Consider the following 26,661-nt stretch of genomic DNA (forward strand, 5'->3'; position numbering starts at 1 on the left):
AATCTTGCCCTGGGGAGAAGGTGACACATGGACTGGTCATATAGCTGCTACCCTAGCTGATGGCTCACCAGGGCATAATATGTGCTTGTGTGTGGAAGAAGGGTACAGTGTGTGCAGTGGCTTGTTTAGCTGTCTGAGGGTATGTGCAGGGAGGGGAGCATGACTTCATTCCACTTAGAGAAGTTGGCATGAGCTGGAAAACCAGAGGAGGCTGGGAATGCCCTGCAGTGCCCAGCACAGCCTACAGTGAGTGCCCTCGGCAGAGGGTACAGGTGGGTTTTAGGGTCAGAAGGCTCCAGGTTACAGCGTGAAGGGTAGTCTGTGTTCAGACCTGAGGAACAGATGCCAAAGGCTTTCACTTGGGACTGTGGGTAACGAAATAACATCCATCACCTGGAGCCAGAGTCAAAGCTGCTATTTATGGGGACTTCTGAGCGCAGGCTAAATGGCAGGCTGCACCTCGAGGAGAAGCAGAGGGACAACAACCCCAGCGCCAAAGCAAGCTGAGCACGCTCAGAACCAGAGTCAGTGTTTGTTTACATGTTCGTAATGAGGTGTGGGAGGAATGCAGCCCCAAAAGCCCCACCAGGTTTGGCTGCTCAGGTCTTGGAGAAGCATCTGGTGATCTGGGAGGGAGGGAACTCCTGCTCTGATGTGACCCTGGGGAGAAGCCCCCGAGAAGCAGAGAAGGATACTCCAAAGCTATGGTAAAGTAGAGCTGGAAAGGGGCTTGTCCCTTGGGTGGTAGGAGGTGGTGTTGCATCCATGCCAAGGGAACAATCTGCCTGCCCAGAGTAGGAGGGAGGAGAAGGAACAACTGTAGCGAACTGGCAGAGATCTGCTGCTTGGACACTGCTTCTGGTACAGGGAAAAACATTACAGAAACCCTCCAAATCTGAATTGCATATCTGTGTTTTGAAGCCAGCCTTTGAGCCCTAGCCCATTGTTTTTTCTATAAGGGTTGTCTTCTTTAAGAGTGAATTCCCCTCTTCTCTGGTTTCCGCTCAGCCTCCATTTACCACGGACCCACATCAGCTGCTGCTTTCTGCATGGAGTACCCCAAGACCAGCTGGGAAGTGCCCTGGTCCAAGCAGGGAGTGGCTGTGAGGATGCCAGAGCAGGGCAGGGGGTGAATAACTCACTGTACACCCTCTGTCAGGTATGCCTTCCAATATTTATTTCTTCCCCTAGCACTTAGCGGTGGAGCTTTGCAGTTTTTGGAGGATGAATAGTTTGGTGGAAAGCAAGTGAAACCCGAAGTCTTTTCCTTACATTCCAAAAAGATTTATTTAGTTAAATTTAGCTGTTTAAAGTACACAGATCTGAGTGTTGTAGAAGGGAGTATACAAGCAGGCATGAAGTCTGCAGTCCAAGGCACTCAGGGAACACTGGCACTCTGGGAATTCCTGCAGTGCAGCATCAGCTCCTGATCCTGCTGGCACTCTGCGGGCAGATTTCCCAGCGGTTTCAGGCACTCACTGGAGATAAACAATTAATAGCCACAGAACGCTCCCGGGAGAGACACTGAGTGGGAAAGTGCTGCTGCTTCCCAAGGAGGTGAGTGCTTGATTAGAGAAGGTATGGCTTTCACAAGGCCAAGTACGCCAGCGAGGTGTGAGACTCCTCATGTCTTTTTGTGAGAGTAGATGCTGTTCCTTTGCTCAGGGGAGGTTTTCTTCTGTGTCAGACTGCTCTGTTCTTTACTCTTTCAAATATCTGCATCACCTTGCTTGCTGGTATGCAGCCTTCTCTCAGGATGGTGATGCCACCTTCCCAGAGCAAGAATGAGAAAATTAGGGTAATCCCCAAAGGGAGAAAGAAAGGAAAAGGCATTATGTTCCAACATAAAGAAACACACTGAACCAGTAAAGACCTCTAGATGCCTAGTGCCTCCAAATAATCATCTGTGTCAGAAAGTAAAGACACCCACCAACACCAACACAGCGCTGAGCTCAAGAGTTCAGTTTTCCACTAAAGAATCCCACCCAAATGATGACCCAGAGCCAGCAAACAAGACTACAGCATGAGTTTCTACATTGCTGTGGATGAACACCTATTACTCTACGTTAATTCTGGTGGTCTGCAAGGAACATATGCCCTTCCTTTCAGAAGCATTCACCCTCTCACTTGAAGCATTTTCTCTTTTCTAAGGCAAATTTTGAGGCACGGCTTCGCTTCTTACTGCCTCATTCTGCCAATACAGAGGCCCTCCAAAGACATATTTTGTCAACATGTCAACATGTTTGCAAATGTCTTGGCACTCAAGACCTGTTACTCTTTGAGCAGTCCTGGAATATGCTACTGGAAAGGTGCTTCTGACACTCACTTTCATCAATCCTTGTGCAGTTGACCACAGTTGATGCTACCACTTCATCAGATTCTCCATCACAGAGAACACCCTCCAGCTTATGGCCAAGACGCCTGTAGGGAAAAGAAGAAAGCTGCATGGTATTTCATACTGCCTTATGTTGAAGTTCCTCTCACAGTAGGGCATCAAACCATGATGGCTGCACATTTGTTGGGTGGTTTGCAGAGCAGTAGAAACGCAGTGAACAGGGTACTCACGAGATGACCATGTCGTGATGTGTGCTGTCAACCTCTCCACTAGGATTAGCAGATGTGATTGCCAAAGGCCCCGTCATGTCAATGAGGTGCACCAGGACAGTCAGGTCAGGCACTCTGATCATTATACTGTCTTGAGTTCCCACTCTGCTGTAGCCTTCTCCAACTCCTTGAAAGACAGACAGAGGATGCTGGAAGAGGTCTACTTGGCAAGGCATCGTCAGAATACCTCCCACTCTCCTTGCAAGTGACTCTGCTCTATACGCCAAATAAAATGGCGAGACTCCTTGCACAGTTTCAGAAAAGCAGCATCTTTGATCAGAATTCCATGAGAGCAGCTGTAAGATTTTGGGACTAAGAGAATAGCAAGAATCAGCATAGCTCTTTTCATAGAAAATGGATTTACCTACCTCACAGAATCAAATTCCTTGTGATTGTTTCCCACTCTCCCTACCCTTTGCCACACACCTCCACCAGGTTAGCATGCATAACTCCTATTGCTTCTCTGTTTTTTAACATTCCCATTGATTCCCAGAAACCAGGTCTAAGTGTGAATCATACTGTTTCTCACAGGGTTTTCTCTTGGTCCATATGTCAGGAAGGAAAAGGATCCAAGTACATCCTTCTGTTCTGGACTGCTCATATCTTTTCAATCCTCCACCCAGGGCTTGCTCATTCCTAGCTAACAGCAATGAGCTTGCAAGATGTGACCCTCCCAGGCTGATGAGCCTCCCTTTCTTTGAGTCTGACTGGATTAAAGAGACCATCATGCTGGCTCTTGTTGTCTGTGAGCCAATCCAGCTCTTTAACATCCTATGCTATAAGTAGTACTAAGATGTGTAAGAGGTGTTTTCTCAGGGCAAAATGAACAGAAGCTCTCCCCCTTGACATCTCAAAGAGTGTAGAGATTGCTGAAATCGTGAAAGGCGTTGTCCTGTTCAACTCACCTAACTTCTTCAGCCACTCTCCTTTCTTGATAATGCAGCCAACGCCACCAGGGTAAACGTTCTCCATGAATTCCCACAACAGAGGGCTGATGGGGGGAGCGGCTGCTCGCAGCTGATCCAGGTTTGAAATGAAGATGCAGATGGGCTTCTCTTGAGGCCTGTCCTACAAAAACAACAACAACAACAACAACAAAAAATAGAAACAAAAGAGTCTGCATTGAGAAGATCTAAGCCCACTGGAGTCCTAGTCTGTATACTGCCTAGGGACCATGGAGTCCAAGCAAGTAAGGCACTATCTCTGCTGAAATACTGAGCAGAGGAGGGGACTGCATGCTGTGATTTGTGCCACAGCTGCAAACTGAAGAAGAGGACAGTAGGCTGTTCTTGGGAACTTGGCAGGATGCACCCAATATCCCTGCTTCAGACACAACCAACCCAGGCAGGGCAATGTTCCTCTCATTATCAGTGTTTTTAATGTCTTATACACCAGAGGCTTGATTTTCTTCCAACTTATGCTGGTAGAAATCAAGAGAAAACCCAACAAGATAGTGAAAGGGGAATCTAACCCCCTGAAACTGATATCTATGTGACCACTTCTTTAGTTCTTTGATGCTTTGACATAAACTTGTTGTAAAATGAGCGATGATATGGAGGGAAAATAAAAGAGCTCACAAAGCAGTGTCATTTCAGTCCTCAGCTGACATCACTTTCAGCAGGGCCAAATGACTAAGGAACTGGGCATGTATTTACATTCTGTTTATATTCTCTCACTGACAAGGAAGGTTAGCACTGGCACCAAAGCAGGACAGAAAAGACTGCCTTTGTTGCTGATGTTCACACTAAGTGCCAGCTGAGATAGTCTGTTATGCTTATTTCTCCAGGCTAGCCAGGAAATTGCCTCATGGAGAACAGAAGGGGCCAGGCTGCAAAAGATGTATTTAAGGTGCAAACTTTGGGTCTTATTCCAGCGCTGAATGTCTCCCAAAGTCTGGGCAAGTTTAAACCTGGGGAGTCTGATTCAGCACTTCATAAGGCAGAGAGGACAAATACAGGTTTGGACCCACTTAGGACACGTGTCAGGGCTGTTCCAGTTTGGGTTTTTGTTTTGTCCCCTTCAGTGAAGCAGAAAGTTGCTAATTCCCAGTGCTACACACCCAGATCAGTGAGTGCTCTTTCTGCCAGTTGCTCAGCTTAAAAAAAAAAATGGTCCATGGCCTTTTGTGAAGCTCCTGCTAGACTCTACCTGCTCAGTTCTGAGTCAGAACAACTTGACAGAAGGGGTTCCCATTGCTATTTGCCTACATTACTGATCTATGGGATGCCAGCAGGATCCAAGTAACAAGACATCAGTTTTGTATCCACACCTTGATTCTGTAGACTTTCTCAATGGCTTGAGGATGTCTGCAGGAGGCTGCCAAAGCATACACGGTGTCTGTTGGGACCCCACACACCGCCCCTGTGTTCAGCAAGTCAGCGATGGTCCTCAGGCCACTGGTACAGTGGGACTTGGGGCAGATGCAGGGTGGGGGTTCTTCAGTGTTCTTCTTAGAACTCTCAGCCTGGCAGTAATCAAAGCCATTAGTGTGGGAATAAGCCAACATAGGAAATACAGGGGAAGATCTGTCCCTGTTTGTTGCAAGGGAGTTGGACTAGATAACCCTTGAAGGTCCTTTCCAGCACAAATGATGCTATGATTCTATGATTTGGTCTCCTTGAACATAGATATCTCACTGTGCCATAGTCTCTTGGCCATCAAAGGGCAGAGGCAGCACTTTAAGGTGTGCTTCACCTAAAGCAGGTGACGTTAAATTTGTAAGTGTCCCTGCCTCTTCTCCAAGTTTCCATACACATTATTCCTAATGGAAAGTACCTTGTTTTTAGCTCACATCTCCCTACAGCAGTACTGTGACAGGGATTTCAAATGGCAGTAAATGGGTCAAAGAAAGGGAGATAGAAACTTGAACTCCTCTAGGCACGACTGAATACCTTGGAGTATTCTAAACAAGGAAGCTACACTGTTATGCAAAACATCTCTTACTGTGAACAGAGAGGGTCCCATCATCATGAGGTCCTTCCCAAACATGCTGTTTGCAAGTGATGCTGTTGCTCCGTAGAAGCAGATGATGCCGAAGATGCATAATATTACAACTGAAAACCAAACCACAGAGGGTCAAAGGGAGGAAGAGTGCTGGCAAAGTTTTATTTTCTTTCGTGTCTCGTCTTCCCAGAATTGCAAACTTACTTCAGCTTTTCCTGTCACACTACATTTGCAGTCCAGCACATCTGTGAGTCTAAAAATTCAAGGCATTTCCAGGCTGGTCTACCTGACATTTTTTTTTTTTTTAATTTGATGGTGGAAAACCTTCTAAAAAAGCATCTTTCCAAAGCACTATGTATAATTTCAAATCAGCCTCACTTGCTACAAAGCCAGAATTTGAACAGAACTACATCCATTCACGTCAATGGCATATTTAGTTCACTGCAAGTCTTGGCTCACCGAACAACTACTAGAAAGTAGAACTGTACAGAACTTCAGGAGTTCATCTTGATGCAACAGTATCAGCCATACTAGATGTTTATTAGGGAGCCCAAGGAGCTGCAGATGGTATGAAGGAACGTTTCCTCCTGCAGTCATGGAACGAGAAGGCTCAGCATCTGCAGCTTGCACATACTCAGTCTTCTAGGGAAAGACGACACAATCTTTTGCTTGCTTGCTTTTCTCCATGCTGAACTTATGCAGGATATTGCCCCCCAAAGAGAGACCCACTCACTGCACCCGCTGGGTGAAGGTTTGACGACCAAGTTCCCCTACAACTCACTTTCAAACGGCAAAGGGAGGTTCTCCAATGTGAAGAGCAGAAAGCAAATGGTCAGGAGCTCCACTGCCAGGGTCATGCAGAGAAGCACCACGTTAAAAGAGGAAGCTGTAGAAAGAAATATAAACAGGACTGACCCACATCAGAGAAATGCCTGTAAAAATGTGTGTGAAACAGCAGAAGAGTTCATAAATGAACTTAATTGTATCCGATCTGACTTCCCTGTTCACAGAGATATGGATGTGGTTTAGTTAGCCCTCGGCTTTCAGGAGACAAACTGCCAAGTTGTTCATCTGCCAGTACTCTGTGCTCACATGGAAAACACTTATTGGGCAGCCAAGAAGAAGCTGATTTACAGCAGCTGGATGGAGTGTGACTGTGGTTATATGCCAGTGGTACAGTCCGTCTAACACTTTCACCTCATTTGAACTATTTATTTTCTTTGAAATGTTCCTCCTTTCCCTTATGACTGTTTCTTCTAAGCCCAGCTCAGCTTCTGTTACTGGCTGTGGGCAAAACATTTCAGCTCTTGCCTAATTGGTGTGACAGAGAGAGCTGAGGCTCCCTTTCTTGTGCATTTCCTCCACAGAGTGCCCACAAATGAGAACAGTGATCTGGCCCCAAACACTCCACAACAGTTAACCATGTGTGGTACTGACACTTACCTAAAATCATTAAAAAAGCATTGAGCACCAAAAAGGCAATAGCACCAGCAGTAAATCCTTCACTGTTCCCCGCACCAATGTTCATCAGGTGGCCTGAAATAGGACCAGAAGGTTTAGTTGTGAGCAAGCCATTAACAGAATGACATATTTGCAGTTCAAATGAATACAGTTCAAATTGATAGTGATTGCTAAGAAGAATCCCACTGAGTTGAAACCTACTGTATCTGTAGTGCAAACTAGATCAGGTATTAATCAAAGAACTGGTGATGGTTATCAAAAACCCTGATGATTTTACTTTCAGCTTGTAAGAGATAAGAAGATCTGGCTGAAAAGACTAGTAGATTCCTGCCTCTTAGGCAATAGCTTTAAGTTTTCCCAGAGGTACTCATTTCAATAGGACCTAGCAGGGAGGCCATATGAAATGCTTCTGACCATGATGCTGAATAAGGCTTCTTAAAGCCCAGACATTTTGAGATCTTGTTCCATGTCTACAAGCAGCTAAGATGAATTTCTCCAGGCTTCTAAAGCATAAATGCAGAACCTGGAGCCTTCTGCCACCTAAGAAGTGTCTACTGAACTGTTATTCTGAAATAACAGTCCTGGGACAGCCTGAATGTTATCTCACAACAGTTTAGCAGGGAAATCTTTACCTAAGTTGGGGTCAAAGACAGAATTCAGACTCCTGTAGTTGTCAGAGCACCAAGTGACTGCATCAAGGACAGTCAGTTGCATGAGTATAAGCCAGGTTGTTTGGCCATTCCCTTTTTTTTTTTTTTTTTTTTTTACAAGAAGAAATAGTGGTAATCTTGTGTAAATCTTCTGGGAGAAGGAATTATACAGAAGAAAGCAAACAGAATTTTCCTAAAAACATCTCTTAGTTTTGGGACAGCAAAATAGAAGGCTTGACATTTTGTTACCTGCAAACCGAAGCCAGGTCCATGCTCCCCAGAAGGCAGCATAGCAGAATGGGAGAACACAACCAAACCTTCTGCCTCCTTGAACTTGGATCCTGCAGACGTACAGTTGCACTATGGCTCCTGGGATGAGCACAGAGGGTATGGAGAGTTGCTGCCTGCTGGGGTCACTGAGAGTACCCTGGATGGCTGAGACTGCTGCCAGGCCATTGCAGATGTAGAACAAGGCATCTGGCACTTCAGCTTTGGTGCCACTTGGGAGGTTCTTGGACCTAGTGAAGCGGATTTTGGCAGCCATCAGTGTGGTTTGAAGAGCTGAACTGGACATAGCTTGTTTGCCAATTGGAATCAAAGCCTTCTCCCCGATGGAATTGATAAGGCTGGCAAAAGTGGCATACATTGAGAGAGCAGTGCAGAGGCTACAGGCAGCTCCAAGGAATGGGTAAGCACCCGACAATGGGATCTGATGGATGAAGGCAGACGTGAGGATGATGAAAGAAGCATTTTGCAACATCTCCAGGGTGTCTTTGTGGGTTGACATCAGAAACAGCATGCAGGCAACAACCAAGAAGAACCACCCTCCAAACATTCCCAGCCTGCTCTCCTGAGCTTTTCCTGGCTCAAGGAAGGTGGTGAGTACAAACTCTTCCCAAGACATTACCAGCCAGAAGAGGCTGTGGGCACCAAACTTGGTAGTGTAGTAGACATCACCTCTCAGATAGCTGTAGAAGCTGGAGAGAAGTTGGCAGCTGGAGATTATGGATATCCACGCTGCTCCAACACAGAAGGTCTTCATGTACCCAAAGAAGTAAAAAGCAAATATAAATGGAGAGACAGTGTCACAGATGTTGCCTAGGGCCATTGGCTCAGCATACTTTGTATTCTTTTTCTTCTCTTCCCCAATGGCCTTGGAAGAGCTCTTCTGTGCTGACCCCAATAGTAAGACATTGAAGAGCGGATGCCCAAAGCCTGGAAGGATGTACCTCTGTGTGATGCCCTTCAACAGAAGAGCCATCGCACCATACAACCCGCACAGGACAATGACAAGCTCAATGACACCTGACACTATCAAGGCCCACTGGCCAAACAGTGCAACGGCTTCGAACACCAGGGCAAGAGCAATGGCCCCAAATATGAAAGGCATGATGTAGTTCACTGTGGCTGAGCAGAAGGAGAGAATAAAGGAAATGGAGATGTAGGCCACAAGCCCTGCCACTGCACTTTGGCTGGTAGAGAGGTGTGTCATAGTGGAGGACAGGAGTTGACTGGCATTCCCTGAGGACAGTGTTATGTTCTGCATGGGGGGATAAGCAGCTGAAATGATGCGTGTGGTTCCATAGCTACTCCACAGAGCAGAGAAGGTGAGAAAGGCTGCGCCTCCAAGGTGGTCGTACTTCCGGAAGGCAAGAAATCCTGCCAGGAGCTGGACAAAGCCTCCAATCAGGATGAGGTGGACACCTGAGAGACACAGCAAGACATCAGGAGGGAAGCAAGCCACAGGAAGACCAAACACCTAGGGACATTCCACCACAGATCCCACAAGTGACATTTGTGTCAAGTCCTGTGGCCTCTATTTTTCCTCAGCTCCCACTTTGATGACAAATCCCTGTGCTGAGCCTTGGTGGGCCGACACTGAACCCCTTGGTATGCTCCGCAGGAGGAGTGGGGCCAGGAGCACCAGTCTGGTTTGGATCTATGAAGGCTGGGGAATGGCGCATGAAGGGTTTGGACCAGATTCCTGGTAGAGGTGTCCCCAAAAAGCATTATCACCCACCTGCGAGGACATCCTCTGCTCCCTGCGGCTTGAGGCCTGTGTGCGCTGTGGCAAAGTTCTGCAGGCAGAGGAGGAAGGCGCTGATGACGTTTGCCAGGAGCCCCAGCACCGCCGGCTCGCTGTAGAAGACAGCTGCAAAACCCGCCGTGCTCACCATGGCCCTTTCAGACAAAACAACAGTGTCAGTGGTCACCCCCATAACCTCACCGTCTCTCCACATGTGTCTGCGTCTAGACCAGAGTTCTTCGGCCTCGGGCGCTCAGCCAGAGTCCAGAGCCTTGCCCCTGCTCCAAAAGGGAGAAGCTGGTGACAGGCTCAGGTGTTTCCAACGTGCCTCCCTCCTCATCACTTGAGACAAAGGCTCCATTCAAAGTACAACTTTAGGTGCCTACTTTCCGGAGGCCTATCCAGAAAAAACACACACAACCTATTTAGGCGACAAAGATTTCTGGCAAAAACACGTTTAGGTGCCCCAAAGCATTGCAGGTGGTGGTGATGGTTCCAGTCTTCTCTTCTCCGGGCTGCTGGAGACGAAGAGGAATGAATAGCCTAACACAAATGAACAAACATTCAGATTAAACCCACAAAGTATTTTTGAGCCAATCCAGGACATTTCTTATCCACTGTTACAGACAAACAGGCAGGAACTGCACACACATACACGGTCTCCCTTCCAGATGGAATTTTCCAGCTCCATCCCTTTCTTAAAACCCCAGTGACTAAATAGTCTATTTTCAAACCTTTCATACTTCTGCCATTAACTCGTCTATTTGTAAGCAGCCCCCACATTTCCATTCCTCTGCACTCCTGGGTACCATGAGCTGGAGTTTGCTCTCTGGAGGTTTTTGTTAGGAAACAGGGATGAAAATAAAACAGTAATGTTCTTGCTTTTTCAGTATTTTTAGAATATTTTGTAACCTAAATGAGCTGGAAAGGGAGAAGGTGATATATTCCACTCTCAGCCATTCCAAAAAACCTTTTGGAAATAAAAGAAAGCAGAGCTCCTGTTGATAGGGGAAGTGAGGAGGAGTAAAGGAGCAGATTCTGCACCACCCAAAGAAGAACAATTGTGTGACTATTAATGAACCTGAATCCCAATGTCTGCTCTTACACACGCAGTATTCCTGGGCAGATGGACACTGTTTTGCAAATATCAGTGGCTTCTGAACTCTTTTGTTTTATTAAAAAACAAACGTTTTTCTTTCCTCCTTTTATCTTAAAGGATGCAATTTTCACAAGAAGAAAGAAGGGTAAAGAGTCCGTATTGACTCCTAACAGCTCTGAACTGATTCAACAAATTAAACTCGCATGAAATTTGGAGAGGGAGCATGCCCCATCTCTGGGGAACAATTAATTCACTTGATTGTTTGCTTGCACTAAAGGTTGGGATTTTCAGTTCAGAAAGCTGCACCATGTCACAGTGCTGCAGAAGGAACACTCTCTTGTAACATCAAACACTGGTATGAATTACTGACCTAAAGGAGGCCCTCAGAAATGATATGTGCTCAGAAACATCAGATCAGCATCCACCTGTGCACTCCATGAGGTTCTTACGTTTTATAAGGCACTCCAATAGAAGCAAGCAGCTTGGTTTCAGTGGTTATATTTGGAATAGGGATACGATACTATGTTCCTCCAGATGTTTCACTCTGAAGCAGCTCAGACAGCGACTTTCTAGGCACTCTGTTGTGAGTTAGACTCTGGAGGAGGATGAGAAGGATTTTATGGAGGAAGATGGGCTGGCTGGATGGCTGCTTGGCTCGGAGGAATTATTTCCTATTTGCAGACTCACTTGGTTTGTGTAATTAACTGTGGTAGCAGTTTTAGAGCCTGCAATAGCTTGGTTTTGGGAGGGATGGGACGACACAACCCATAGGGCCGTTTCCCTCTGCTGGCAGTGCTCTCCTTCATAGGACATCTGAGAAGTACCCAAATGTGCCATATCAGGAAAGGGAAGGGAAAGGAAACAAGAAGATTTAGATCAAGACATTAAAAGAGGATGATGAAGGAGCTTCCCTTAGGTGAAAGAAAGCTTTGGGGCTGGAAACAGCTCCAGACCTGCTCTGCTCGCACTGGGGACACAGATGTGTGCTCCCTGCCCTATGAACATTCCAGCAGCTGGGAGGCAAAGTCCATAACCTCATCCCTTCATTTCAGGCAACATAATGACACACCAAACTAAGCTCAGTGGTAACAGCATCAGTAATGGGCTTCACCAAGACTTGGAGAAACAAGGAAATGGTGATGTTTTCTTTATGAAGTATGCCCGAGCCTCGCTTGTGCCTACAATGAAGTCACTCATCAGTGCTGTTGCTATCCATTGTGTACAGCTGCTTCCTCCAGCACTTTGTAAGGACCCGCTTCTCCAGTTTGGCACAGAAAATGGATAGCATGACACCTCTGCTCCCTACTTGGTGCAGCAGAGAAAGGAGGGATGAAGTCCTTCATTGAGGGGGGGATGGTGTAGTCAATGCAGGGTGGTGTGGAGGCAGAGGAGGACATGGGAAATCCCTTTTTGCTCTCTGAGGGCTCTCTGGACAGGGTAGCAGCCAGCACAGCCACTGCCCAGTAAACCATGAGTATCAGAGGGGCATTGCCAGGCCTTTCTGGTTGTTGGCTTACTGAATGGATGCCCAGCCTGGGATGATCCTCGGACAGCAAGAGCAAAGCCGCAGCCACCAATCTCCTCCACCTTCTCTGCTTTTCTCTCTTGCCCCAGGCATGCTCCAGCCTTAGTTTTGCAGTAGCTGGCTAGGTCCTGCTGCAACTGCTGCTCTTCTGCCCTTGGTGTGGCCTCTGAGCCATGCTACATGGCTGTAGCCTCAGAGCACCCTGTCCTCTGCAATAAATCCCCATCATGCCCTCCAGGAAAGGCCATTCCATTGTGATTCCCCATCCCAACTTGCCTTTACACCTGTGCTTTGCAGATATCACTGTGTACGGCTGCTTCACACTAACCTCTGCTGCCCATGCTTGTTTTCCTTGCCTACCATTAATGGGAATATGCTCATGTCAGAACATCTTCCCCATGGAAGGCTGGAGCAAGGCTTGCACGTCATTGGGTGTATATATAAGTACTGCAACATTAAATTTTCAGACATTTATTCCCCACTGGCACTTCACAATTGGTTTTCCATCCCACCTTATTAATGATAACCAACGTTTACGTAGCTCTGAGAAAATACTGTCTTTCAAGATAAACATGTTGAAAGAATGAAATGCAATGCCTTTTGGATAGGCACACAGCAAGATTAACAGTGCGCTACAAGGCTACACAGCTGCAATAAATATCACAGCCCTGCCTCTCATCTGGTGGAAAACAGCACGAAGTTGCCTGAGAGACATTGCTGTGTTTGCAGTGACCAAGGTCTGGTAAGTATTTAGTAAAATATTCAACCTGACGTTCAATGCAAGATGTACCACGCCAAACTGATAACTCATACAGAATATGCAGAATGTTAAATGTCCCAAGGAAGCACTATTGGGCAAAGAACAAAGCTGTGGCATTTACCCACGGTCCAAAGGTTCATTTGGGGATGAAAGCCCCCAGTGTTCCCTGGAAGCCCCAGCCCACATCTCAGATCTGCACTGAGATCTCAATGAACCGGCAGCACATGGCTGGCAACATCTCACAGTTGGCTATTTGCAAGGAGGAGAATTAGGAAACGATTCAGCCAAATGATAACGCAATGAATGTATTATTAAACAAAAAAAAAAAAAAAAGGGGGGAAAAAAAAAAAGAAAGAAAAAAAGCATCAAAGAGAAACACCAATGCCATACTTCTCCCTGTGCAGCTTGGATTACCTGGTTTGGCGACACTTCGGCTCAATGGGAGGATGATCTTGTCCCTCTCATTTCCTGGTAGGTACCAGTTTTATAGTCCTCCTCTGGAGGAGGAGCCTGCAGCCAGTTGCTTCACATACTGGCACCTGCAGCATTTTGGAGACAGGAATTTCCTTGAACTTTGTCAGTTATTGTCCTAAATCTTTTATTATTTCCTGAAACCAAAGGGGTTTCCCTTCTGTTTAGCACAGAAAAACCACCCCTCCTCATCAATTCCCCCCACCCTCTTAGTCCCCAGAGGCTGATGTCATCTCACTTGAAATTCAGTTGAAAAAAAAAAAAAAAAAAAGCCAACAAAAAGCAAATTGCCTTTCAGAAGCATATATAAACCCTGACACCAAAGCACCTTTCAGACAAACACCTCTCCCAGCCCTCGAATAGAGCAGCGCTGAGCTGGGCATTAAGCAGTGGGAGCAGCCACCAGAATGGTCTTCTTAACTTTGCAGGTAAATACTATTTTGTGTACAAAACTTATCCATCTCTGATCTTTCCTTTCTCACTTTAAGGAGGTTTCGTCGCATTCCGGGCAGTTCCCAGAGTGGTCAAAATTGTCATGGCATTAAATGGGAACCTGCCCCAATATTAACAAAACCAGATGGTTTTCACAGACACTTTATTCACATTTACTAACCCCTTCCTTCCATGGCTGGTTCTTTTATACATCCCAAACGTGTTCTGCATGGTGCCGTGGTGGGGTTGCTGTTTTTGGGATGTGCTGTGTGGTTCTGTCTCCTCCTGCCCGCTCGGAGCTGGTCCTGCTCACGGCTGCAGGAGGATCCCATGGCAGGTCTGCTTGTCTGCGTGCCCCTTCCACAGCACTGCTCGATTTCCCTGGCTGTTCTTGGCACCACTACTGGGCTGGGCTTTGGAAAATATTTTTTTTTTTTCTCCTTTAAATATGTCGGCTCTGAAAGTGAGCTTTATCCGCTCGTTTGATCTGTGCCTCCCAGTGCCATGTTAGAGGCACAACCAGTAAAGCGGCTCCGACAAAGTTCAGGCAGCTTGGGTGACAAATGATCTCTCTCCGTCTTTACTCTAGAAATCCCAGAGGTTCCTGGCAAGCTCCCGGCAAGTGCATAAAACTGCTGCTCACGGTTTGTATCTGTCTGCTGAACCCTATCCTTTTTTAAAGAGCATCTCAAGATAATTGTGTACTTACTGAGTATACTGAGCTAATCCTCTCAAATTCTTGGAAGATAAAGCGTGCTTGGGGGGGGGGGGGGGGTCTCGTTACACTGATTATTGCCCTGAGCTGAACAAATGATAAAAATGTTGATTACTAGCCCTGTGCTTAAACGGAGACTTTAACTGGCTGAGAACCAGACTTTCCAAATTCTTACACTTTGGCCATAAATTGAAGATATTTGAGTTGTAGCTGTCATTGCATAGATTCCTAACCCCTGTGTTTTCCCTTACATCTTTCTCACATCTGACCTTGCTCTTAGCGTTACTCGAAGAGATTCTCTGATTACTTTCCGTGTCTCACAGCTGCATACAGCTTCCCTCTTCAGACAAATCAAGCACGGCTGGGCGGTGCAGCCCCTTGGTCTGTTATAAATGTTGTTTATTAACTTCCATTTGAATGAGTTCTTAATGAAATAAATGCAATTTGTTTGCACTTCAAACACTTGGAATAACAGAAATAATAATCTATGCAAATCCCTTTGCTCTCGGAGAGTTTTATTAGAACAGAGTCTTGTTTTTTTATTCAGTTCTGCAGTAGGGCTGTCATAGCAGGATGAAAACACTGCTGTCATTAAGCGTCTTTAATTAAAGGGTTAAAAAAAATATCACTGCCACAGTGACAAAGAGTAATTGATTACAGTCAAACAGCAAACAACATCTCATGGGTGCAGCGCAATTCAGACAGATTTTCCTCCAGCCTCTCCAATCCAATAGGAGTTCACAGTTTCCCCCTCCTCGAGGGCATTGGCGCTCCCATTTGCAGTGTAAGGGAGATGCCCACAGGGAGGGCACCGATTTGGTCTGCAGAAGGGTTTCCAAACTGCTGAGTGGTACAGATTCCTATAGTGATCCATTCTGCAGAGCTGCTGCAAGGGGTGATTTTTTTTCCGTGAGTCACAGCAATGATGACATTCTCAGCTGTGTTTACAAGTGGATTTCAGACTCCCCGGCTCTAGGTGAGTCCAAACACCATTGCAAGCAAACTGTGAGTCAGTAGGCATGACATTTAAGAATGAATGCATCCTAGTGAAATTAGGGAATGGTCATTTTGTCTAATTGGGAAAATTTCTGTTTAAAAAATACAGTCTCATGTGAACTTGTTGATTTTGATGATGTTTTCTTAAGGTGCTGGAAGAAAGTGTTTTTATTTTCTTGCTTCACTCATCTTGACTTTTTCATGTATTGGTTTCATTTGGCTTAATTTGGCTTTTATTTGTATACAGGCATTTACCCTACCAGCACACACATATATAAATACATATATGGAGTTGTAATATTGCAAATATCATCTATGCTGAATTTTATAGTTTTCCTACTCTCATGTGAGCTCTCATAATGATATTATAAATTATAGTGGATCATAATAACTGTAACTCTATAAATTCATCAAAACAAAGCAATTTGCCACTGAAATAGAAATGGTTCCAAATTGGATATTTTCCATAGAAATGTAACACCTTCAAAGACCTGGAAATGGTGACTTCCAAGTATAAAGGTGCCAATAGTCAGTGCTATCTGCCTGGGAAGCTCAATGTGTTCTTTCCTGTCTACCAGCAAAGGTATTCTCAGAGATGGAGGGAAACTTCCCTTTGAATACCAATCTCAGGTGATCTTCTGGTTTAATGCCCTTCTCAAACACAGGCTATAAATCCTCTGATATGCTGAGCTGAATAATGAAAGGATATACAAAAGTATTTTTCTCCTTAAGCACTAGCACCCTTTTCAGTCCATAGGGCTTAAGAACTTTGCTGTCTGAGTCCACATTCCTCACTACCTCATAGGACCAAGCTTATAGAAAAATCCAGGCTTGGGGTCTAATGCTGCTTGGCAAAAATAATGGAAGCTATTATTGAGATGAAGTTTAGGCTTTCTTTTATGTGGTGAGCTTTCAATGAGGTTCCATTGGTAATGTAGCAGGGCACCTTCTGTGCCTTTTCTGCAGACACAGGGACATGTTGGCATGTCTGGGGGTGCTGACACCCCTGAAAGATGGCTGCTTGAAGCCCAAGTGGGGGGATGTGTTTGAGGCCCAGATGTCCATCACTTGTATCCCTTTGAAACTACATGAGGAGCAACCCAGAGCTGCAGCTATGTGACCCAAGGGACATTCTAGCCACATCCTGCATTCTCCACCTGTCTTACCTCTTTGTTAATTTCAGTAAGGCCAGAAGGTAAAGAACTGTGAACTGGCATCACATGGCCCATAGACTTCTAACTCCCTCCCCTCTCTTTTGTTGTTGCAGTGGTGGCCAGGAGTGCCCCAGAGGAGACCGTGACCAGCAGCTTTGCCTCCTTCATCCACGCAGTCCGACCTGAGCACCTGTCCAAGATCGTCCGTTACAGAAGCAAGAGGATGATCCTTGACAGCATTGGTGTTGGCCTTGTGGGCAGCACAACCCACGTGTTTGATATTGCTCTGAAGTACTGCCTGGTAGGAGCAGCCTCATATTACTTTGTATTTATGTGGTCCCCACTGTGACCCCGTCAGCACAACCATGACCTTACCTCATGGATACTGTAGGACTTTGCCTTGCAGGAGGGCATCATACAATCCCTTCTTCACTCAAGACTCTAATCTGAATCTCCTTTTCACAGGAGCTGTACTCTTCAGTTGCTGTGAGCAATGTCTATGGCAAGCCTGGTGTGAAGCTATCCCCGACTCTGGCTGCATTCACCAATGGTGTTGCGGTAAGGCAGGCTTTTCCAGGAGAAACTCTGCTTTGCAGTGCCTTCAAAACACTAATTAGTATTACAGAAAGACGTCTAGGTATTTTAGAGGGACAATGGAGGCCAAGAAGTCATGGTTTGCTCTGTAGTCTTGAAAAACTGTTTTTAGAGGGGAATAACCAGCAACCATAGGGATCTCTGCATGACAGGTGGAAGTTGCTGTAGCCTCAGTGATATTACCAAGGATCCCCTCAGCTCTCACCCACCCCACTATCATTTCTTATCTACATTTGCCCAACAGACTCACTCCATGGACTTTGATGATACCTGGCACCCTGCTACTCACCCATCAGGGGCTGTTCTGCCAGCTCTGCTGGCAGCTTCTCAGATGCTACCTCCAAACTCCAAACCCAATGGCCTGGATTTCCTGCTAGCATTTAATGTGGGCCTGGAAGTGCAAGGAAGGCTCATGCATTTCTCCACTGAGGCTCACAATATTCCCAAAAGGTAAATCTTTTTATTCACCTAGTAGACTGGTGTGAGTGGTAAGAGCTAGAGCATGGTGTAGTAATTTCAGGAACAAAACCAAGCATGAGCATGCAACTTATCTCCCTGCGATAGCTCACACAGATTTACAGGCTCAGCGCCACTGTACCAAGCCCTCTGGGAAAGTGTCCAGGTCTCAAACAAAAGCAGAGGTCAACTGTATTTCCCTGATGACTCAACATGGCCACAAAGAGTGAGCATGGGAAGAGGGTTGGTGAGTCTGCTCATGGGCTTGCTCAGGGTTTTAAAATACTACTTTAAGACCCTCCGAACTCAAGATGAGGGTAAAGTTCTGCTGAGAGACAGGCCAATTCTGCCAGGGCTGATGAGGCACCACTTATCTCATTTTCATTTGGTGACCTTCAATGATCTTTCCCCCAAAATAACCTCCAAGACGACTGAGATTCTGGTGAGGTGCCAGGGAGAACATCAATCAGGAGGTGTTGCCATTGGACATGTTGCGTCTGGACACTTTATTTGAATGGAAGGGTGAAATTTGGGGTGAAAATTTAGCTGTATGGACACAAGTCATGCCACCTCTTAGGCAGACCAAAAAAAAAAAAAAAAAAAATGCTTTCTGGAGATGGTAATCTTACTCTTCTTTCTCCAGTGAAGTTTCAAGCAGATGCTTAGTCTGCATATGGCTACATATTGAATCAGGTGAACCCCATCCGCCACAGATCCATGATAGATTTCCACTGGCTGATTTCCATTGACACTTCCATGCTCATACCTGCAATTTCCCCTTTAGGTTCCACCCTCCTTCAGTAGTCGGTACCATGGGCAGTGCTGCAGCCACTGCAAAGCTGCTGTGTCTCAACATGACCCAGTGTACCCATGCCTTGGGCATCGCTGCCTCACTCGCAGGAGCACCCATGGCAAATGCTGCCACACAAGCCAAGCCATTGCATATTGGGAACGCCACCCGCCTGGGCTTTGAAGCAGCACTGCTGGCTGCCCGAGGAATGGAAGCTAACCCTTTCATTCTGGATGATATCTCTGGTTGTTCTGGATTCAGTGCTTTTTACAGCATCTATCAACCCAGATCACTGTCCACACCAAATGAGCATCATGAATTCCTCTTGGAGAAGCAGGATATTGCTTTCAAGAGATTCCCAGCCCACCTGGGGATGCACTGGGTGGTGGATGCTGCCTTGTCCGTTCGGAACCTCTTCATCAACTATGCGGGGTCCTTCTCTCCCTCTTTGATCCGTACCATTGTGCTGAAGGTCCCAGTGTCAAAGTACATCAATAGGCCTTTCCCCAACTCAGAACATGAGGCCAGACACTCCTTCCAGTTCAATGCCTGTACAGCCCTGCTGGATGGAGAAGTGGGCCTCAGCTCTTTCACAGAGAGCAGCATCCACAGGCAGGAGCTGAGGGAACTGCTCCACAAAGTGGTGGTGGAGCACCCTGAAGATAATGTGGCTAATTTTGACAAAATGTACGGAGAGGTGGCAGTGCTGCTGAAGAGTGGCGACGTCCTGACAGGCAAATGTGATACTTTCTATGGGCACTGGAGGAAGCCTCTCAGCAGGGAATCACTCTTGAAGAAGTTTCGATCCAATGCCTCTCACGTGCTTCCAGAAGAAAAGGTAGAAACCATCATCACTATGGTGGACAATCTGGAGAACCTGTCAGATAGCTCCCATCTGGCCTGCAGCCTGTGAAGGAATGTTTTTTTGATGAGGGATTTATCTCAGAGAAACTGATTCCTTTCTTTGTTGGTGCTTTACTATTCTTTTCCAGTGATAGGAAAGTTCTTATCCCTTGAAGTCAAAGTAGATGCATTAGTATCAAAGAAGTCCATGAGGCAAAAGGTGTGTCTATGTAATTAGTACACAGATTAAATCTGACTCAGTTGTTTCTGAGTAGCTGAAAGGTGACCACAGATGCCAAAAACTTCCATGGAGATCTATGAAAATCCTGGGGTATTATCTGGAAGCTGGTTCCCTACAGAGGAGAGTCCAGATATTTTTAAAGTTGTGTTCAAGGTTATTTCTGTAGAGAATGCCTAGAATGCCTAACTGCTGAGTCTGGGAAGAGGAGGACACAGCTGCAAAATGTGTGCTTTTCTTAATGCTCCTCTGAGCACTTTTTGGATCATGATTAGGTAATTGTACTGGACAGATGAAAAATATATCAGAGTTACTGTAAACAGCCCTGCCTGCAAAGCTCTCAAGCAGAGAATGATTTTTTTTTCTTCCAGCAAAACCTTCTAATATGTCCAGCATTTAGGAAGTTGTTGTCACTTCTCTATGTACAAGGAATAGTTAAATGACTCTTAAAGCCTCTATGTCTTATCTGAATGAAAGGCAGACATTGAGGAATCCTACATCAGTCCTACATCTACATCCTACACCTCCTGCAAGGTGATCATAGGGCTGTGGCATATCATCCCTCCTGGGTTTGGACAGATCACCCAGGCACCTATCAGAGCTAGCTTTCCAGAGGTCATCTTTGTAGTCAGTGAAGAGATGGGCAGCTCTGGATTGTCACATGTGTACAAGCGTGCTGTGACTTACATTGGGAATTTCCTGTTTCTCTCCCCTGACAGGGAAGAAAACATAAAGGGGAAATCCCTAAGTCATCTTTCTGGCTGTGATAAAATCTGACTTGTACGCCTGAGTAACCATTCACTGAAAGATTTCTTACACTTAGTTTTTTCTGAGCAGCAAGATGGAGAACTATGCAATATTCCTATGCACATCAAACAAATACTGTGACTGCTGATCCAAAGGACTTGTTTCCAGTATGATCATGATGTAGGTGCAGAACCTGCTGGGAAATTCAGGGTTGTCTTCTGCTGAGAGGATCGAGATGGGACTAGACGGGCAAGAAGCAATGTGGGCTGGTTCATTTTTAGTTTGCTAGTAGTGGACTCTGCAAGGAACTTCCTAGCCAGAAGAAAATATTTGCCCAACTGATGTAATCCACTCATAACATAATCCTCTCATACTGTCTAGCATAGTCACTCTGAATCTTTCTAAATAAAGAAATGAAGTGAATTCTTTTTTTTTTCCATAAAAATCTAATGTCACATTATGTAGTCTTTCAGTTTAAATTCAAACATATACAATAGAATGGCTTTTGAAATAAAAGGGGAAAGCAATAGAGGCAAGCAGAGGCTAGGAGGGGATGAGTGAAGCTGAGATCATTGATTGTCATCAGTCTTCAGTCTGAGAGTAATTGACCTGTAGATAGTACGGGCAAGTTTGTTTGACGCCAAGGATAATTCAGTTATTACTATAATGCAACCAACATTTATGACTTCTCCTTTCAGCTGAGTAACGAAAGATCCATTGCCCTCCCTTCTATTGCTGTTCCAAGAAAAAGTACACTTAAATAAAATTAAGAAAAGGAGACCTTTCTTCACAAACATCCACAGTCGCAAGCTCAGTGAAATAAACACTTCCAGCACAGAGCCAGGAAGGTCATCTGCTAGCAAGTAATCACTGAGGACAATCTCAGGCCCAAAATGAATGGGGCTGGGCTGGAACACGAGCCTGTGGAGCTGTGGAGCCGGGGCCGGCAGGAGCGGCGCTTCCGGGCAGTCGTCAGCACCCTGGAGAGCGGCCGCGGCCCCGGGGCTCCCAGACCGAGGTCCCGTTCCCAGCGGTCCTCGTTCTCAGAGGTCCCCTTTTGCTCTCCACGGGCAAAGCAAAGGGTGAGCTTTCATATCCCATGGGAAAGTTGTCGTCCATTCCCACAGGCGATTTGATCCGAACTGCAAGCAGCTTTCTCTCCTGCCACTGACAATGACACAAGTTTTGGGTAATGGGAAACACTGCATTTATTAGGATTTGGGTTTTTTCCACCGTGGACTTCACACGATATACCATCAAAAAAATATTTTTTTCAAAAGTTCAATTCGCGGATTATTTCAGTTTTAGAGGTGATTTTGACTGTAGAGGTCAGAAAAGTTTGCTCTGTCTTCCAGTACTATTTCCTTGATGATAACGTTACTACCGCAGTGTGGCCAGTTGAGGAACTGCTCTCCTTGAAAAACCCCAAGTAACCCCTCTTTGTTCTTTTATGCTTTTCAGTAATTGAAGGAATTAAAGAAAGAAGGAAACTCAGATAGTGACAGTCCTAGACAACCAGGTTGGGCTGAAAGTGGAGCCAATTTAGAATTTCTTTGCCTGATACCACTGTCTCCTTAGCATCTTATTTCTCCCTCAGCTAGATTTTTGCAGGGACTTGAAAAGTGTCAGGGTTCTGTTCATTTGGGATGGGAGAAGTCAGCAATGAGGTGTCTAGCATTAGACATCCTCCTCTCCATGCAGTTACCTCATTGCTGATTTCTCCCATCCCAGATGAACAGAACCCTGTCACTTTTCAAGTATTAATGCAGAGCTGAGAACGACACACAGATCTTCAGCCTTGTGAGCAATTTGTATGTCAGACACAAGCTCAGTTCCCAGTTCCTAGATAGGAATTGGGTTTCAAAAGTACACATCTTCTAACAAAGCCATGAAATCTCAACTGATGGTGATTTATAAAAGTAGGAGGGCAGATTTAGGTTAAATATAAGAAGAAAAGATTCTACAGTGAGGGTGGTCAGGCACTGGAACAGGTTGCCCAGTGATGTGGTTGATGCCTCATGCCTAGAAACTTTCAAAATGAGGCTGGGTAAGGCCCTGGGCAACCTGATCTAGCTGTGGTGTACTTGTTCACTGCTGTAGAGTTGGACAAGATGGCCTTCAGTGGTCCCTTCCAACTCTAAAGATTCTCTGATTCTCTGATTCTCTGATTCATGTCCAGAGGTAAGAGCTGAGCATGCCAGAGCTGATCTTGTCTTGGGAAGGCTCTCAGGGTTCATGCAGTTCTATATTTCTAGCTGGGAGTTGAGCCTTATTCTAGGTTTACAGAATGAATGCTGACCCCTGCATCAGACTTCCTGCTGGAATGCAGGCAGAGAATGGCTCATGGTTAGGGTTCCCCTCCACTGGCTCCACTCTTATCTGTGATGTACCTAGAAACTTCAATCAGATTCTCATCAGGGTCTCGGAAGTATACAGACGTTATTGGACCCACAGCACCAGTCCTGGCCACGGGACCTTCTTCAATGACCACTCCACAAGCCTGGGAGGAAAAATAAGAGCAGGGTTTTAATGCTCAAGAGAATCTTAAAATATTCCAGTCTTACAAATATGAGTAAAAATATACAAATACAAATATGAGAAAATTCTGACATTCCCCTTCCTTGAAAGTATCACTTGTGAGGCTCTGGCTTAATGCCTCCCAGGGTTACAAGGATTTGTGTATACTCTGAGCCTTCCTTACCTTCAGATGACCCAGGAGATGGTCCAGGGACGCTTCTGTGATAAGGCAGATATCTGCAGAGCCAGGGACTGGACATCGAGCTTTGGGTTCAAACTCCTTTCCAACTTCATGCAGGTTAAACTTCTGGTTGCCAAAATGTAAAGCTTTGCGATTTCCCTGACCCCAGAGAAAAGAATCGATCTTCAGTGAGACTTCCTGGGCTGGAAGCTTTTAGCATCTCCTCAGCTGAAAGTCCTGGGGATGTGGTTGTAACCCTGATAACTTTGGGCACTTGCTGTGGCAACTCAAGGCAAGAAGTGGCTGCTGCAAGACTCCAAAAACATCCCTCCAAATGCAGTGACCAAATAAAGTCCCATGGCCACATGTAACTACTTCCAAGCTCTGATGGTATAAGTGCTCAGTTCTGGGAATCCTGCCTGTGGGACAGCCACACAAATAATGCACATTTTGAGAACAGCCGAGTGAACAAAATTGAGACAGTGGGAAGACAATGAGGTTTGTGCACCTCTTTTCTTTGCAGATCAAGTTTATTGCAAGCTTACATAGCAACTGAGTCTCAAGCTCTATGGAAATGCAAGGCAGTGCGTAGCTGTTTGTGCCCACCTGAAAAACAAATCATTGCTCACTGCAGCCCTGGAATGTGAATGGAACTGATTTTAAGAGATCTGATGGAGCAGGAGACAATGAAATAGGTTTTGGAGTTAACAAGATGCAATGGATATGTTCAAAACATGTCAAGTTCCCCTATGGATTAGGCAAGAGATGCATTGGTGTTGTTCTGAAAATATTAACTATCCTGTCTTAGGTTTGTTAGTGGACCTCCAGCACAAGAAGGATTCAGAGCTGTTGGAGAGGTTTAAGAGAAGGCTCATGAAAATGATCAAAGGTCTGGAGCACTTCTCCTATGAAGACAGGCTGAGGGAGCTGGACTTGTTTAGCCTGGAGAAGAGAAGGCTCCAGGGAGGCCTCATTTTGGCCTTCCAGTACTTAAAGAGAGCTTAGAAGCAAGAGGGCTGCTAACATTTTGCATGGTATAATAATGATAAGACAAGGGGAAATGGCTTTAAACTAAAAGAGGGGAAATTTAGGCTAGATGTTAGGAAGAAATTCTTTACTTAGAGGATGATGAGGCACTGAGACAGGCTGCGCAAAGAAATTGTGGATGCCCCATCCCTGGAGGAGCTCACAGTCAGATTGGCTGAGGCCCTGGGCAGCCTGAGCTGGTCAAGAGCAGCAAGCCCGTGGCAGAGGGTTGGAACTGGGTAGGCTTTAAGGTCCTTCCTAACACAACTATTCTGTGATTCTATGAAATATCGAAACAAGAAGTTTTGTGAGTTCAATCTTCTTCAATCTTAGATATTGTTTTTCAATGAAATTTTCTCCTTTTTGGGGGGCAGAGGGGTCCCTTTGGCTCCTGCAGTTTAGTTTGAATCTTTCTTTGACTCAGCTTGACACTATTGAAACTCAGAATTTAATGGCCTCTATCTTGTGCTGGTTCTACCATCCCCACACTATGGAAATGATCCAGAGCCCCCATTAGATCCACAGGGACCAGGCAGCAGCCCAGGACTGCAACTCCAAGTCCTAGAGACCCAAGATTTGCCTGACAGCCCTATTACCTTGAAAGTCACCACCTCCATGCCCAGGACTTTGGAATAAAAGGCGACAGTGTCCTCAATGCTCTTAACAGTCAACACAAGGTGGTCCAGGCTCTGGATGAAACATGGGGGTGGATTCATACTCTTCTCTTTCCAGGACATCATCTCAGAACTGGGAACAGAGTACAAAACCGCAGAAAATGAAGGTTAGGAACATCCAGCTGCTTAGGGAAATGATCCAGGCAGCTGTGAACTGGACCATGAATGGAGCACAAATGGGTTTTCTTCTGGCCTGCAGGTGGCACAAGTACAGAAGCAATAAATTCTCTCTAGAAGGGCCTCAGACCCCTGCTTAGCTCTGGCAGGGTATGTCAGATCCCCTGGCTGGGGCCACATTTGGAGAACTAACTGGATCACTTCATTTATGGCTAAGCTCCCCAAGAACCCTGTGTGCACTAGGGATGGACCATGTGTATGAAACTTCCCTCCCACCCTCTCTGGTGTCCTCTCCAGAGGTTGGGAACATCTTTACACCGCACTATGGAAAATAAATTGATTTAGCTCTGACAGCTTGATTAGGTATTTGAGAGAGGAGAAATTTTCATTTTGTTTCAGTTTGGGTTTATTTTACCTGTAGAAAACCGAGCTGTGGAAACTAGGAGAGTTGTGACAATAGCAAATGGAGTCAAGTTTCCTTTAAATCACTAGCAGCTTACCTACATTTATTTCTCTCTCTCAGAAAGCCCCAAATCCTGACACAAATGACGATTCACTTCTCTGATACTCTCACTACATTCCCCATCTACACCACCGTGCCAGGGAAGCCCAACTCTCCTGCTGCCTCTCAGGGAAATAAACTGACGGAAAATAAACCCTGTTAACACGAAGGCAGCACCAAGAAACACAAATTAGGAAAATAAGCCATGACACTGATCCCCTTTTTGCCTTGCTTCTTGCCTTCAAACTCATTCTAGCAGCAAGCAGGGTGCGAAGCTGATACCAGGGGTTCATGGAGATGCAGCATGCAGACACAGGGAATTCAATAGCCTTGATTGGCAATGGGACTTGGCTTTTTCTTGTATGCTGAGTTTGTATCATCTGACATTGCCCCTCTGTAGCAGAGTACATGGGAAATGGCTGGCAAAGCCCGGCTGACAGTGTAAAACCAGTCACAGCTTCACCAGGACATCTCACCCCTGCAGTCACAGGAACTCACTGTACTTCTTGTCACAGATGGCGTTTAGTTGCTCACACCCTCACCTCCAATCTGCCTGGACTCTGAACCTCCACAAAGCTCTTTCTTCCCAGCAGGTTCTCCTGGGTGCTCCTCAGCTGCATGAGCCCTTCTGTCCCAGCTGCAGCAAACTTCCCCAAGACCTTCCTGTCCCTTGTGAGCTACAAGCTTACTGGCCCCTCTGCAAACACAAGGGAACCAGGTTGTAAAAAGAGGCTGAGTACCTGAAGGAGGGGCAGAGAGCTGGGTGAGCTGGTCCTGGATTTATGACTGTCCTTTTCCTGCTGCCTGGAGCTGAGCAGTGCGAGGAGACACGTCACAGGAGAAAGGGGAAGACAATAAATAATATTAAAAAAAAGTGCTTGGAAACAGGAACTCTGAGCACTGCTCCCTACAGAGGTGTACTTTGACCTGGAGGTTGGGAAACACCAACCACACAGACTTGCTTGAAATATCTGTAGTATTTAACAACTTACCTTTCCCTTTGCTAGGGAAAGCTGTGTTCATGTGCTAAACTCAAGCACACTGTTGAGCCTGGGGTTCAGACTGGGGTGACACACTGCTAACAAGGCAGTAAGAATGTTCCTAGGGAAGTCATGCCAAGCAGCTGCAGCAGCCTCCTTC

The 26,661-nt window shown here is 45.9% G+C and overlaps 3 protein-coding genes across 5 annotated transcripts; 1 reads left to right on the plus strand and 2 right to left on the minus strand.

Moving 5' to 3' along the window:
- Window positions 1-1,158: 1,158 nt before the first annotated feature.
- Window positions 1,159-13,529, minus strand: LOC112532301. Its single transcript, XM_040699282.2, has 11 exons — window positions 13,483-13,529; window positions 9,679-9,839; window positions 7,908-9,362; window positions 6,991-7,083; window positions 6,329-6,433; window positions 5,548-5,657; window positions 4,874-5,068; window positions 3,510-3,672; window positions 2,566-2,731; window positions 2,327-2,421; window positions 1,159-1,769 (listed from the first exon to the last, which is right to left on the minus strand). The coding sequence occupies exons 2-11, from the start codon at window positions 9,833-9,835 to the stop codon at window positions 1,684-1,686; spliced, it is 2,625 nt and encodes an 874-aa protein (XP_040555216.1). The 5' UTR covers window positions 9,836-9,839; window positions 13,483-13,529; the 3' UTR covers window positions 1,159-1,683.
- A 343-nt stretch (window positions 13,530-13,872) lies between these two features.
- ACOD1L (aconitate decarboxylase 1-like) lies at window positions 13,873-20,927 on the plus strand. Of its 2 annotated transcripts, XM_015278661.4 has the most exons (6): window positions 13,873-13,967; window positions 14,561-14,615; window positions 16,950-17,137; window positions 17,302-17,394; window positions 17,675-17,880; window positions 18,671-20,927. In XM_015278661.4, exons 1-6 carry the CDS (start codon window positions 13,947-13,949, stop codon window positions 19,587-19,589), a joined length of 1,482 nt encoding a protein of 493 aa, XP_015134147.2. In that variant the 5' UTR covers window positions 13,873-13,946; the 3' UTR covers window positions 19,590-20,927. The 2 variants fall into 2 exon arrangements, with proteins under 2 accessions (XP_015134147.2, XP_040555218.1); XM_040699284.1 differs by lacking the exons at window positions 13,873-13,967; window positions 14,561-14,615 and adding an exon at window positions 14,771-15,662.
- A 760-nt stretch (window positions 20,928-21,687) lies between these two features.
- On the minus strand, window positions 21,688-26,369 carry GLOD5 (glyoxalase domain containing 5). 2 transcript variants are annotated; one of them, XM_001234978.6, is made up of 4 exons: window positions 26,262-26,369; window positions 24,825-24,975; window positions 23,206-23,361; window positions 21,688-23,004 (listed from the first exon to the last, which is right to left on the minus strand). In XM_001234978.6, the coding sequence occupies exons 2-4, from the start codon at window positions 24,966-24,968 to the stop codon at window positions 22,852-22,854; spliced, it is 453 nt and encodes a 150-aa protein (XP_001234979.4). In that variant the 5' UTR covers window positions 24,969-24,975; window positions 26,262-26,369; the 3' UTR covers window positions 21,688-22,851. The 2 variants fall into 2 exon arrangements, with proteins under 2 accessions (XP_001234979.4, XP_004940825.1); XM_004940768.5 differs by having other exon boundaries at window positions 26,064-26,369.
- Between the last annotated feature and the right edge of the window lie 292 nt (window positions 26,370-26,661).

Source organism: Gallus gallus, chromosome 4 (assembly GCF_016699485.2).
Source record: "Gallus gallus isolate bGalGal1 chromosome 4, bGalGal1.mat.broiler.GRCg7b, whole genome shotgun sequence".
NCBI classification, from domain to species: domain Eukaryota; kingdom Metazoa; phylum Chordata; class Aves; order Galliformes; family Phasianidae; genus Gallus; species Gallus gallus.

Coding starts and splice junctions, on each gene's coding strand:
- LOC112532301 (XM_040699282.2), bottom strand. CDS start 9,835: ATGGTGAGCACGGCGGGTTTTGCAGCTGTCTTCTACAGCGAGCCGGCG. Junction 5,658..6,328: donor CCTCCCTTTGCCGTTTGAAA/GTGAGTTGTAGG, acceptor TTTGGTTTTCAG/TTGTAATATTATGCATCTTC. Junction 3,673..4,873: donor AGAAAGTCTACAGAATCAAG/GTGTGGATACAA, acceptor TTGTTTTTGTAG/GACAGGCCTCAAGAGAAGCC.
- ACOD1L (XM_040699284.1), top strand. CDS start 15,368: ATGGGTGCAGCGCAATTCAGACAGATTTTCCTCCAGCCTCTCCAATCC. Junction 15,663..16,949: donor TTCAGACTCCCCGGCTCTAG/GTGAGTCCAAAC, acceptor TTGTTGTTGCAG/TGGTGGCCAGGAGTGCCCCA. Junction 17,138..17,301: donor TTGCTCTGAAGTACTGCCTG/GTAGGAGCAGCC, acceptor TCCTTTTCACAG/GAGCTGTACTCTTCAGTTGC.
- GLOD5 (XM_001234978.6), bottom strand. CDS start 24,968: ATGATGTCCTGGAAAGAGAAGAGTATGAATCCACCCCCATGTTTCATC. Junction 23,362..24,824: donor TGGAGGTGGTGACTTTCAAG/GTAATAGGGCTG, acceptor CTCTGGGGTCAG/GGAAATCGCAAAGCTTTACA. Junction 23,005..23,205: donor ATCTCCTGGGTCATCTGAAG/GTAAGGAAGGCT, acceptor TTTTCCTCCCAG/GCTTGTGGAGTGGTCATTGA.